Source organism: Lemur catta, chromosome 7, assembly GCF_020740605.2.
Source record: "Lemur catta isolate mLemCat1 chromosome 7, mLemCat1.pri, whole genome shotgun sequence".
NCBI lineage: Eukaryota > Metazoa > Chordata > Mammalia > Primates > Lemuridae > Lemur > Lemur catta.
The window spans coordinates 25,811,788-25,825,279 of record NC_059134.1 but is presented as its reverse complement, the minus strand read 5'-3'; the positions used below and the strand labels follow the sequence as shown (position 1 = coordinate 25,825,279).

Here is a 13,492-nt window from a genome sequence, read left to right as displayed (position 1 = left end):
TATTCTTTGCCCTAAATTTCACTTTTATTAGTGACTGAAATGATTAAACCCTATTCTGGACACATTCTAAGTAGAATTCAAAAGTGGTCTTAGATTGAATTTAATGTATCTATATTATACAACCATGTTCACATCTAGGGTTGATTTGACCTTTTTAAAAAAACATTTTACAGTACATGGTATGTCTTCAACAAAGTTAACCATTATGGCCCTTTTAATTAAAAAGTTGCAGGTTAAAGTGATCAGCTACATCCTCAGAGGGGGAAGCCAAAGGCAATGGGGATACACAGTGAGGAGTAACTCGGTGGTTACCCCATGAGGTTTGGTAAAAACCAGCAATTTTTACTTAAGAAGACTTAACTTTCCCCCCATGTCCTAATTATCACTGACCCACTGTGAGTAGGAAGGATGTACAAACAAACCCTCAACACTCACTTAACATTAACAGCTAGCTGGAATGCGTCCTCTAGCCAATCCAGGAGCTTGTGTGTGAATTCACTCACATCTTGCTATAAGAGAGGCACAAATTGCATAAGAGTTAGAACCAACACTACGCTTAGGGAAATGAAAATTTGCCCTTATCCCACCAATGAAATACGATTCTACTATGAAAGTTCTTTCTTTTCTAGGGCCAAATATAAAGACACTGCAACACTGGAACCCAGCTAGTACAGATAAAACAGAAGGTGCATTAGGCAACCTCTGACTAAGTTGTGGCTAGAAGGAAATTGGAACTCTACCACTTCTAGTCACATCTATTTGTGACAGAGAAAGAAAAACAAAATCTTCCAATTAAGGCTTTTGAAAAAAAGGCCCCCAAAACAGTCTGTAGTTTTCTAGAATATAAGATCTGAATAGAGAAAGAAAACTTTTACGAAATGTCTTGAGAATTCTGTAGAACTGTAACACCTTTAGATAGAGAAAAAAATTTTAAATTTATACAAGGAAGAATCTGATATAATTGTGATATAATCTTTACTTTCTAATAGGAGGTAGAGAAACGAAAGTGTTGAAATCTAGAAGAGAAAGATTGCTCAGAAAAGCTGCTTTTGGGTTTAGTTTTAAAAACTGGATTTCCATCTGGGCCATCCCAAGACAAAGGTGCAAAGAACTACTTTTCCTGGTGACACTTTGCTATGGCTCATTGAGATATTTTCCAATCTCCTTCATCCTACTGCAACAGCCCTTGTAAAAGTCTACTATCCTTTCTCCCATTTCTTCTCTTTAGAACTGCCAGCACACGCACTCTCACACACCCTCTCTGATGAACACACGGGGCTCCCTCCCTCCCCACCTGTTCTGTAGGCAAAATAAAAGGCAAAAACAGGAACCCACAGTCCTGCTGACTCATGTTCACCCCTTGTTACACAGCTGAAACAAAGCACCATCACAGTCATGTTAATAGGGCATGACTTCAAACTCTATAGAGTTTGGGGGGAAACAAGACAAGAACGAAGCTTCTTTTGTACCTGCTGTTCCTCAGATGATCGGAATGCTCCCTTTAACAGATCCAGGGCTGCTGAAGGGTCCACAAATTTTCGATTTGATCCCATCATCAGAGCAAACAAATACTGAAGCTCTTGCATAAACATGATATTTCTCTTGTCCTATAGAAAACACAGCACTTACTTGGAAAATCAGAACATTTAAAGGGAAAAACTGTCAGTAATTACGCCTTAATTTATATTTACCTAGGTCTATGTCAGAGACTGGTCTCAAACTATGTTGTAGGGACTCTGATAAGGAATATAGAGGGTTACTCTAAACTGCAGAATAACTATGTAGGAGCCAGAGAGATAATACTGATGGAAAAACAGAAAAGTCCACTTTCTGAAACTGCTGCCTATGCTCCAGTGAGGAAGAGGCACTGCACACCAAGGTGATACCCTGGTAAGGGGTGGATCGCTGGGAGGAGGCTCTGCCCTTTAACAAGGACAGACTCAAACCTCTTCCAAGAAGATCCAGGCCTCTGGCCCTGGGTCATCCCTTCTGCATCACTTGGCCAAGCAGCTAAGGAGGAGTGAAGGACAACACAGAGAGAAACAGGTATTCAGACCCTCCCCACCTGCACTTTCTTGGAAGTTTTTTCTAATTTTCTCATTTTGCAAACCCTTATTTCTTGTCACAAAGAGAAAAGAGCCATGTGGAAACGAAAGGAAAAACTAGCACAAGCCAAAGAGTATCACAGTTATCAGCTTTAGCCAAAAATTTAGAAGTCTTTGGGATGAAAGGAACTAACCAACACTGAAGAAATTCCTCAACACCAACTTACCGTGTGACTGCGACAATTTTCAAGGACATTTTGTGGCAGACTATAGCTGAGAACAAGTCTTCGAAATTCAGGCAACTGAAAGAGGGACTGAAAAGAAAGAAAGAAATGGATTTGTAGCCTTTCTTTCAAAATAACTGCGGTAAAAAAAAAATATTTCTTTCACTTTAAATATTTTCTTTCATATTTAAAAGTATATACAAGTGTCAACCTAGCAAATCTACTTCTGTTATTTCTAAGGAAATAATAATGGTTATGTACAAAAATTAAGATGAAAGAATATTAATCCTTTTAGGTAAAAAAAAAAAATAGAAGCAACCTAATGCTTAACAAAAGGAATAGACTGAATAAACTAGACTACATTTATAGAATAGACTATTAAGTAGTCATTAAATAATATTGTAGAAAAATGGTTTCATAAAATGAACTATTGTACAGCAGTGAAAAAAACAGACAAGTGCTACGTGTATCAACATGGATAAATTCCAGAAATATTTTGAGTGAAAAAAAGTTACAGAAAACAGAGTATTATACTGTTTCTATTAAGTTTAATGACATATAAAACTACTGTATGTTGTCTGAGGAGATATACATGTGTGGATCTCTCTGTGGGGGAGGGAGAATATGACAACAGGAACACAAGAGCACAGAGATTTGTCACTCTTTTTTTTTTAAGACAGAGTCCCGCTCTATAACTGGGGTAGAGCACAGTGGTGTCACCATAGCTCACTGCAACCTTACACTCCTGGGCTCAAGTGATCCTACTGCCTCAGCCTCCCAAGGAGCTGGGACTACAGGCACACACCACAAAGCCGGCTAATATTTCTATTTTTAGTAGAGACAAAGTCTCACTCTTGCTCAGGCTGGTTTCGAACTCCTGAGTTCAAGTGATCCTCCTGCCTCAGCTTCCCAGAGTGCTAGGAGTACAGGTGTGAGCCACCGCATCTGGCCTCACATTTACTTCTTAAACCAGGTGGTGAGTACAGGAGTGTTCACCATTCTCCACTCTTTGTCATAAATATTGAATTAAAAGTTTAAGAGCAGACATCTCTGGTGAGCAAAACTGGGGAGGATTTTTTTTTATTATATGTAAATCACACATTTTTCCACTACAAATATTTCTCTAAGTTAATTTTTTTTAAAACATCCCTTATATGAATATAACTCCTCATCCCAACATATTCCTCAAATCAAAAAATCCCTCAGGCCTACACACTGAACACTTGAAGCAGCATCCCAGGTAGACAATGGCAAAACTTTGGAATCAGAACTAAATAAAATAGTTTCTTGGAATTCAAAAAAACCCAGGTATAGTCAAAGTGGCAGTATCTGACTAGTGGCCACGGGCCACCTCTCCGGCTTCCCTCACTCTATCATGAGCCCTGGTGGGGACACAGCCAACAGGGTGAGTATACAACTGAACTGGAAATTTAAAACCAGGTCATGACACTGCACCAGAGTTCTATGTGGAGTCAGGGCTAGGCTGGTCAGCCCTATCCTCAGCCACGCTCTCTTCCCACCGCACCCGTCTACCCAGCACACCTCCATTCCCACTGCTGGCTTCCCTACAACATTCTCCAGAGCTTCTGTTCTACCATGAGAAAAATGGCTTTACATTCTCAGTCACTTCATGCCACCTCTCAACCTTTACCAAAATCTGGCTTTCCCCAAAGATGCCATTATTCTTAAAAACTAAAGTGTGAACTAATATTACCCACATTTCCCAACCCATTAGCAACATGATTCTTTCTCCAACAGCTGCTGCTTCTGTGTTCTCTTCATCACTTAATTACCTCCTTCTTCTCCTCCTGTCATCAAAGTTTGAATGTCAGGATAATCTCTGAATCATTTTCCTCTCTTAACCATTCCTATGTAGTAAGTCACAAGTCCCTTGGCCTCTGCCTCTGGGGCTCTTTATAGCCCCCTCTCCCCATCGGTACCCATCACTGCTCACCAGGATCGCTGTGCATGGTCCCCCTGCCTCCAGAAATTCCTCTACCAACTCACCTGCCACACAGCTAATCATTCAGTTAGTTTTTTAGTTTATTGTTCATCGTCCATCTCACCTCAGGAGAATGCAGGTCCCATGAGGGCACAGCTGTCTTTGTTCTGTTCACTTCTACGTCAAGGTCCTAGAACACCGCTAGACACAGGGTAGGTGTTCAGCTGTTTGCTGAGGGAACTCATGTACACCCATCCAGTCTGAGGACCTCTTGGTTTCTTGAGCATCTTATCTCTAGTGACATACTCTTCCACTCCATCTCTACACCCACAGCCCAGGCCACACCTGGGATATGTCAACACCTGAAATGTGCCAATTCTCGGGTCATATACTCATAAAAACCCACTCTTAGGCCATGACTTCTGACACTCTCTGTCCAATTATCAACAGGACAATTGTTCTTTGACGTCAGCAGGGACCCAAGCAAACTGACCCCTTTCCTTGCTCCTTAACCATTAGTTCCATTGTATCTCTATTTCTCTCAACCTTGCTTTGATCCCATGGTCTTAACTACCCTTCTTAAATTCTCAGGACTGCTCTTTGTCCTTTCATCACACACCCAGCAAACCCTCCAACCTAAGTGAGCTGAATTTCCCACTAAGAGCTTCAGAGTGCTGCTAAGACAAAGGCCTGAAAAAACAGAACATTCTCATATCACCATACATTCAAGGTCAACAACCTCAAGCAGACCTTCAAATTTTTAGAAATTCTACTATTGTACTCTGGTGCTGACTGGTATTCCCACTATCTCCAACAACTATTTCAAACTTCCACTCCCTTTAAAATCTGACTGTCACTGTCTCAAAAGATGGCTGCTTATTTCACAGAGGGAAAAAAGAGCATTAGACAGTATTTCAGCTTTAATGTACAGCCATCCTTTCTTCCTTCTCCCTTCCCATACTGCCTTGCCCCTTTCCTTGGCAGGGCCAAGCCTCCCCACATGCTCTCCATCCTACCCTCTCATGCTGTCTCAGAAAACGTTTCCCAGTCATCCTCTGGGTCTGCCAGCTCTTCTCAACTTCTCCATAGGAGTGAAGGCGGAGGGCGATGTGAATCTGGGGAGGTTCATTTTCTCTCTCTCTCTCTCCGCCCCTGTATCACTTTTCTGCTCCAAACCTTCCAATACTTTCCCATGTCATAGGTAATTCCCAAACCCTCATCATGACCCCAAGCTGCCCCACCCCACCTCCACCACCTTTCTCACCCCATGGCTCTTGGTTCTGGATCACTCAGTTCTAGCTGTCGTGCTATTTCTCAAACATTATCAGCAAAGCTGCTGAACCTCGGTCTTTTTACTTGCTGTTTCCTCTTTCTGAAATGTCCCTCCTCATTCCCCAGCCACCTCCAGGCCTCTGCTCGAATGCCTGCCTTCTCCGCAAAGTTGTCCCTGACTGCCCTCCCCCAGCTGAATCCTCTGTAGCCCCCACTGCCATTCGTCTTTACAATACTTACCACCACCTGATACATGTTTTGTTTACTGTCTGTTCCACTCTTTTCAAAGTACATGCCACAAGAGTAGGGGCTTTGCTTTATTTACTGCTATTTCCCTAGAGCCTAAAACAGTGCCAGGCATACAGAAGCTGAATGCTGTATGTGTGGAAAGGGAAAATTCCATGTTTGGCTTGAGCAGCTGCATTGACGCCATGTACCATGCTGGAGAAGACTGCAGGGTGGGGCTCAAGGGCTGCAGTGTGGCCATGTGAAGTTTAAGGTGCCAGGAGTTACTTCTAGAGGCCACTACTCTCTAGGTGAATTCATTCCCTCCCTTGCCTTTATTACCATCTATATGATACTGATTTTCAACATTGTATCTGCAGCCCAGAACTTTTATCTGAACTAGATTCACGTAATTAACTGCCTACACGGCATCTTCCTGTGGAAGATTTGCACAGGCACCTGAAAGTCAGCAGGTCTAAAACTGAACTGAAATCCACTCCTGACACACATCCTAATTATTCCCCCTCCCCTACAGTGTCAAATGGCACCTTAATCCACCTGTTTACTCACCCTAGAAACCCTGCAGTCTTTCTCAGCTCTCGAATGCATATATCCTACATCCAATCGTTTACCAACTCCTGTAGGTTTGCTCTCCTCAGGACCCCAGGAATGTGTTCACTTCTCTCCTTGCGTGACTTCTGCCACTCCTCTACTCAAGGCCACCACTGGTTCCCTCCTGACAGCTACGACAGCCTCCCACACCTCAGTTCTCCTTATTCACTCACGCTCTGCCTTAACACAGCAGTCACTAAATGCTGATCTGAAACACCTATTCGGTAAATACATTTACAACAACAGAAGATTTTGTTTTGGTTTTAGTTCTGACATCACAGTGTCTAAATCCAAAGCACGATAATGCCAAAGGAAAAACTCCCCAGTTTTATATATCTGTTTTAGTTTTTTGAAAGCTGTGTTTCTCACATTTCAGTTTAATCAATTACAAGTTATTTCCAGATGACACAGTTGTCTCATAAAAATATCATACCTGAATAACAGCACTAAACCAACATGTATTGCCAACATTTTTCAGCCCAACTGGCCAACCATCAACTCTCCTCCAGTCATTGGGATTGGGATTTTCTCCCCAGACTTCACAGCGTTTTCTCTTTGAGCGCTTAGTTTCTGCTGAGGTTGCCTCATGCATCCTATATCGTGCCAACATACATCAAAAAAGAAAATAGTTAAAAAACAATATACTCTACGGAGGATGTTGGTAACCTTTCATAGGTAATTCAAAATGCCAGAAAAACTATTTAGTGGGTAATTACTTGCTATATAGCAATTATAAGATTATAATGTAAATGGAAAGCAAGGTTTAAACATATAAATCTTAATCCTTCCATAACAGAGATTCTTACTATTAAGGTCCATGATGGAATGAGTTGAGACTCAAGACTATTTAAGGCGACCATAGTAAAAGTTTCAGATCTCAACAACAGCACCCTAAGACCCTGCCATTGAATGGGGCAAGAGAGACATTGTGCTAAATAAAGATAGGAGCCTCCAAATTACCAAGCACACAAAACGTGGCCTTGTGTTTCCCTGAAAGAAATAACTTGGCAGTGTGAGGGAATAAATATGCCCAGAAACTGACAGGCCACCATTGGAACAGGATGTTTGTGAACAATACCAGACAATCACCAAATTAGTACCAACTCAAAAAATATAACCGTGGTCACTTCTGAGACAGGGTAGTTGAGTGATAACTTTCATTTAAAAATGCCCAACAGCATAAGCCTCAAACTTTGTGAAAGGAATATATATTTATCAGATACCTGGACTAGGCTGGTTTTTCTTTAGCCCTTAGTAGTCATGAACTATAAAACCTTACAGACTTCTACTCAAACATTCAGGTTGTAATAAGACCCCTTTATATTTGGCTTTGTTAAAAGCACATCAAAGAGTAAGTAAGCTAATGTGAATTCAAAGTTTCTTTTAAAAGCAATTTCATTTAGGTGCCATTGAAGGAGCCCAGTAGAATTATTGCTGAGTGGTATTCACAGAGCTATTGCCTTTGACCTACACACAAATGTGGGGAGCAAAGATCATAAATTAAATCAATAACCTGTTAAGATCTCTTCCATCAGCTTGAATTTTGGGGGACTCCAGTAGACTCAGAGCAATGGCAGCCTGAAGATCATCTTTGTTATCATGAGTAAGGTCTATCACTTCTGCAAAATAAATAGAAATTTAATTAGTCTACATGCAGGAAACAATGCCTTTCTGTCTGTAGTGTAAGAAAAAAGGTAAAGACTACTCCCTAGCTCTCACTACAATCGCTCATCCCTGTAACAATAATTTTATTACTCTATGCTAGAGTCAAATGAATAATTTACAGCCACACTGTAACCTTTGACTGGGTAATAGTACAGAAATAACAAGTTGCTAAAATGCATGATTCAAATACCCTCTTCTGTGCTGGGCACAATTATTCATGCCTATGAGCCATCCCAGCACTCTGGGAGGCCGAGGCAGGAGGATCACTTGAGCCCAGAAGCTCAAGACCAGCCTGGGCAACATAGCAAGCGAGACCCCATCTCTACAAAAAATTTAAGAATGAGCCAGGCACGGCAGTACACACCTGTAGTCCCAGCTACTCAAGAGGCTGAGGCAGGAGGACTGCTTGAGCCCAGGAGTTCAAGGCTACAGCAAGCTATGATAACGCTATTGAACTCCAGTCTGGGTGACAGAGCAAGAATCTGTCTCAAAAACAAAACAGAAACAAATATCCTTTTCTGCAGTCTCACTTCACAAAGTCAACAGCATATCCCATATCTGTAGGTTAAACAGTCTATCATCGTAAAACATCAGCTAAGTATTAAACATTCAAGTACAAGTATTTTCAATCTCACACAAACTATTCTAGAGAATACATACACACTCCTTAAGTCATTTTATGAGGTCAGCGCATAACACCTAGTATATCATAAACCAGTCGAGAACAGTAAGAGAAAGGAAAAATGACAAATTCACACATGATCACAGATGCAATATACCTAACAAAATATTAGTAAATATTATAGAATCCAGTAATGTATTAAAAAATTACATATTAAGACCATGTTGAGTTTACTCTAAGAATAAAACATTGAGTTCACATTAGAAAACTGACCAGTAAAATGCACTATCTTAACAGTTAAAGGAAAAAATGATTATCTCAATAGATACACAAAAAGTATTTGATAACATTCAACCTTCTTTCAGGATAAAAACTCTAAGGCAACTAGAAGAGAAAAAAATATATATTCTTAGGCTGAGAAAAACTATCCATGAGAAACCCACAGCAAACTTCATACTAATGGAGAAATGGTAAATACATTTGCTTTAGAAAAACATTTCTACTATCACTGCTTTTATTCGCTATAGTTCTGAAGTTCTGACCAGGTGCAATAAGAACTTAAAAAATACAAAGATTGGAAATCAAAAGCAAAGCTTCATAATTCACAGATAATCGACCTAAGAGGGAAATCCAAAATTACCTATAGAAAACAGTGAGCCAACATACCACACAATTAATAAGTGGTTAGATAAAAGATCAATATACAAAAGTTAAATGAAGTTCTACACACAAGCAACAAAGAACATTTAATTTAAAATGAAAAAAACACAGATACTATAAAACTGTGGTATCAAGACTTCGTGCTGGCCAGGTGCGGTGGCTCACACCTGTAATCCTAGCACTCTAGCAGGCCGAGGTGGGTGGATCGCTTGAGCTCAGGCGTTCAAGACCAGCCTGGCAAGAGCAAGACCCCATCTCTACTAAAAATAGAAAGAAATTATCTGGACAACTAAAAATATATAGAAAAAATTAGCCGGGCATGGTGGCGTGTGCCTGTAGTCCCAGCTACTCGGGAGGCTGAGGCAGAAGTATCACTGGAGCCCAGGAGTTTGAGGTTGCTATGAGCTAGGCTGATGCCACAACACTCTAGCCCCGGCAACACAGATCACAGCACTATAGTCTGGGCAACAGAGTGAGACTCTGTCTCGGAAAAAAAAAAAAAACTCCTGCAACGGAATAATAGACAAATAGCCCAATTTAAAAAATGGGAAAAGAATCCCAATAGACACTTCTCCAAAGAAGATACTATATAATGACCAATAAGCACACAAAAAGATGCTCCACATTATTAGCCATCAGACAAGTACAAACCAAAACCACCATCACACTCGCTAGGATTGCTATTACCCAAAAACAAAAACAAAACACCAACCAGTCAGGCACAGTGGCACACGCCTATAATCTCAGCTATTCAGGAGGCTGAGGCAGGAGGATCTCTTGAGTCCAGGAGGTAAAAACCAGTCTGAGCAATACAGCGAGACCCCATCTCAAAATAAATAACAAACCAACCAACCAACCAAAAAACAAAAAACAAAAAACAAAAACAAGTATTGGAGAGGTTGTAGAGAAACTGGAACCTTTGTGCACTGCTGATAGGAATGTAAAATGGTGCAGCTGCTTTTGCAGTTTGAAGAAGTGAGTTTGACAGTTCTTCAAAAAGTTAAACATATCCATAAGTATGTACAATTATTATGTGTCAATCAAAAACAAAATAAAACCTATTTTAAAAAGTTAAACATAGAAAACTTCATGACACTGGACTTGGCAATGATTTCTTAGACATTATTTCTTGACACAAAAAGCAAAGGCAAGCAAGATGCCTGTAAGGAATAAAAAATAAATTAAAAAAAAGCACACGCAACAAAAGCAAAAATTGACCTATGGGACTAAATTAAGCTTTTATGCATAAAAGGACACAATCAACAGAGTAAAAAGATACCTCTAAAATGGGAAGAAAATATACGCAAATCACATATCTGATGAGAGGTTAATAATCAGAATATATAAAGAACTCTTACAACTCAACAACAAAAAAACAAAAAACTTAATTAAAGATGGGTAAAGGGCTTGAAAACACATTTCTCCAATGATGATGTACAAATGGTCAACAAGCATACGAAAAGATGCTCAGCATAAACTAATCATCATAGAAATGCAAATGAAAACCACAATGTGATATCACCTTGCACCCATAAGGATAGCTATCAAAATGAACAAAAAAGAACAGTTGGCAAGGATGTGAAGAAACTGGAACCCCTGTGCACTGCTGGAATTTTTAAATGGTACAACTACTACAGAAACAGTATAGAGGTTCCTCAAAAAATTAAAAATAGAGGCCGGGTGCGGTGGCTCACGCCTGTAATCCTAGCTCTGGGAGGCCGAGGCGGGTGGATCGCTCGAGGTCAGGAGTTCGAGACCAGCCTGAGCAAGAGTGAGACCTCGTCTCTACTAAAAATAGAAAGAAATTATCTGGCCAACTAAAAATATATATACAAAAAAAATTAGCCGGGCATGGTGGCTCATGCCTGTAGTCCCAGCTACTCGGGAGGCTGAGGCAGTAGGCTCGCTTAAGCCCAGGAGTTTGAGGTTGCTGTGAGCTAGGCTGATGCCACGGCACTCACTCTAGCCCGGGTAACAAAGTGAGACTCTGTCTCAAAAAAAAAAAAAAAAATAGAACTATTGTATGATCCAGCAATTTCCATTTCTGGGTAAGTCACGCTAGAAAGTAAGTCCATGTTCATAGCAGTACTATTCACAATAGTCAAGCAACCCACATGTCTGCTAATAGATGGACATCAACAAAACGTGGTATATCCACACAATGGAGTATTATTCAGTTTTTAATAAGGAAGGAAATTCTCAGACATGCTACAACATGGATAAACTCTGAAGACATTATGCTAAGTGAAATAAGACAGTTGCAAAAGGATAAACTATTTCTACTTATAGAGGTTCCTAGAAATTCAGAGATAAAAAGTAGAATGGTAGCGCTAGGGGGAGAGAAGAGTAGAGATTACTGTTTAATGTGTACAGAGTTTCAGTTTTGCAAGATGAAGAAGTTCTAGAGATGGATGATGGTAACTATTGTACAAGAAAATGAATGTATTTAATACTACTGAACTGTACATTTAAAAATAGGTAAGATGGTAAATTTTAAAAATAGTTAAGATGGCAAATTTTATGTTTTGTGTAATTTATCATAAAAAAAATTGGAAAAAGAACAAAAGAAATCCTGTCACATGCTACAATATGGATGAAACTTGAAGACATTACACTAAATGAAATCAGCCAGTCACAAACTGTATAATTTCACCTACATGAGGTGTTGAAAGTAGTCAAACTCATAGAAACAGGCTGGGTACAGTGGCTCACACCTGTAATCCTAGCACTCTGGAAGGCTGAGGTCGGAGGACTGCTTGAAAGTTAGGAGTTTGAGACCAGCCTGAGCAAGAGTGAGACCCCATCTCTACAGAAAATAGAAAAATTAGCTGGGCATGGTGGTGCACATCTGTAGTCCCAGCTACTTGGGAGGCTGAGGCAGGAGGATCGCTTGAGCCCAGGAGTCTGAGATTGCTGTGAGCTAGGCTGATGGCACAGCACTCTAGCCTGAGCAATCAGAGTGAGACTTTATCTCAAAAAAAAAAAAAAAAAAGAAAGAAAGAAAAGAAACAATTAAAAAAAAATACATTAATGGGGTGAGACTGAAGGAAAAAGAAAGGGGAAAGTCAGGGGCCTCGTTGCAGCAGGTGATCAAAATCTAAATGGTTATTAAGAAATGGGATGAATAAAAGACATTGGTGGGACGCCGATTAAAGTCTTTAATACAGCACTACCAAAGGTTGGTGGACCAAAGGGAGCCCCTGCTGGTTCCCCAACATTAAAGGGCTTCAAACAAGTTTGCGGCATTTACCCCAGTTTGGAGAAATTTTAAAAGCTGAAAGGCAGAGATTACGATGAGAACGCTGACCAGAAATTTCATGGGGCAATACTGCGGCAGGTTAATCAAGATAAAGATTGACAAAAAGAGAGTCCAAAGAGTCCCTTGGCTCTATCCCTTGCTGAGGACCCAAAGCCTTATGTATACAAGTGGTAAGAGGATCAGGGGGTTAAAAAAAATTTTTCTGGGGCTCCTTGACACAGAAGCCCAATGCACTGTGATTTCAAAATCTACTGATAAAGTCCTAATGGAGGCTACAGTCAGGAAGGTAAAGGTTGATGGCATTAAGGTAAAATTTTATAGAACTGGTAGATTTGAACTTGCTTCATGTAAAATGATCTCAATCGCATTTCTTTTACCTGACTGTATTATGGGGACAGACATTGCACCTGCCTGGGGAATGTTCCCCCACCTACAACTGTAAAACAGAAGACATGTAAATCTACCCTTCAAGTAGTATTAATTGAACATGCTAAATGGGAACCAGTAAGATTCCACCAGCCCACATGGTGTAGAACAGAAGCTGTAGTGCAGGTAGGGACAAATTCTCCATTTGATAAGCCCTTTGTGGAGTGTTTACCAAGGGCTTATGGCAAAAGCCTGTGAGTGCCTCCCAAGGATGACTACTGGGACTTTGGACTAGAGAATTTCCACTTGAGGGGCATTTATTACCTTGTTATCAGACATGAATTGAAGTCACCCCTATGAATGAGGACACAAAATGATCTTGAAACCTGAAATACCCATGCTGTCTTGGGTGATGTCTCAAATGGGGACAGCAGTACCCAGGCAAGTTCCATAATAAAATGAAAATGGTTTATACGGAATCACAAAACCTGGGGAATGCAAGGAGGGAGCCTCTTTCCCCCTAGGACTGACTCTGGAACTGTGTGAGGAGCTGCTGGATTCTACTGCCACTTACACAGCACCTTAAAAAACAGCTCTGGA

The 13,492-nt window shown here is 40.5% G+C and overlaps 1 protein-coding gene across 11 annotated transcripts in view; it reads right to left on the bottom strand.

The window, feature by feature from the left end:
* The window catches only part of USP28 (ubiquitin specific peptidase 28), a 58,366-nt gene that overhangs the window by 24,961 nt on the left and 19,913 nt on the right, over nucleotides 1-13,492 (bottom strand). For 10 of the 11 annotated variants that reach the window (XM_045556535.1, XM_045556540.1, XM_045556542.1 and 7 more), the window contains 5 exons: nucleotides 7,834-7,939; nucleotides 6,754-6,913; nucleotides 2,273-2,359; nucleotides 1,470-1,607; nucleotides 436-509 (listed from right to left, as the gene is read on the bottom strand). In XM_045556535.1, coding sequence (XP_045412491.1) covers nucleotides 436-509; nucleotides 1,470-1,607; nucleotides 2,273-2,359; nucleotides 6,754-6,913; nucleotides 7,834-7,939 — 565 coding nt within the window. Of the gene's footprint in view, nucleotides 1-435; nucleotides 510-1,469; nucleotides 1,608-2,272; nucleotides 2,360-6,753; nucleotides 6,914-7,833; nucleotides 7,940-8,349; nucleotides 8,389-13,492 lie in introns of those variants that run through there. The other variant, XM_045556543.1, reaches the window with a different exon arrangement.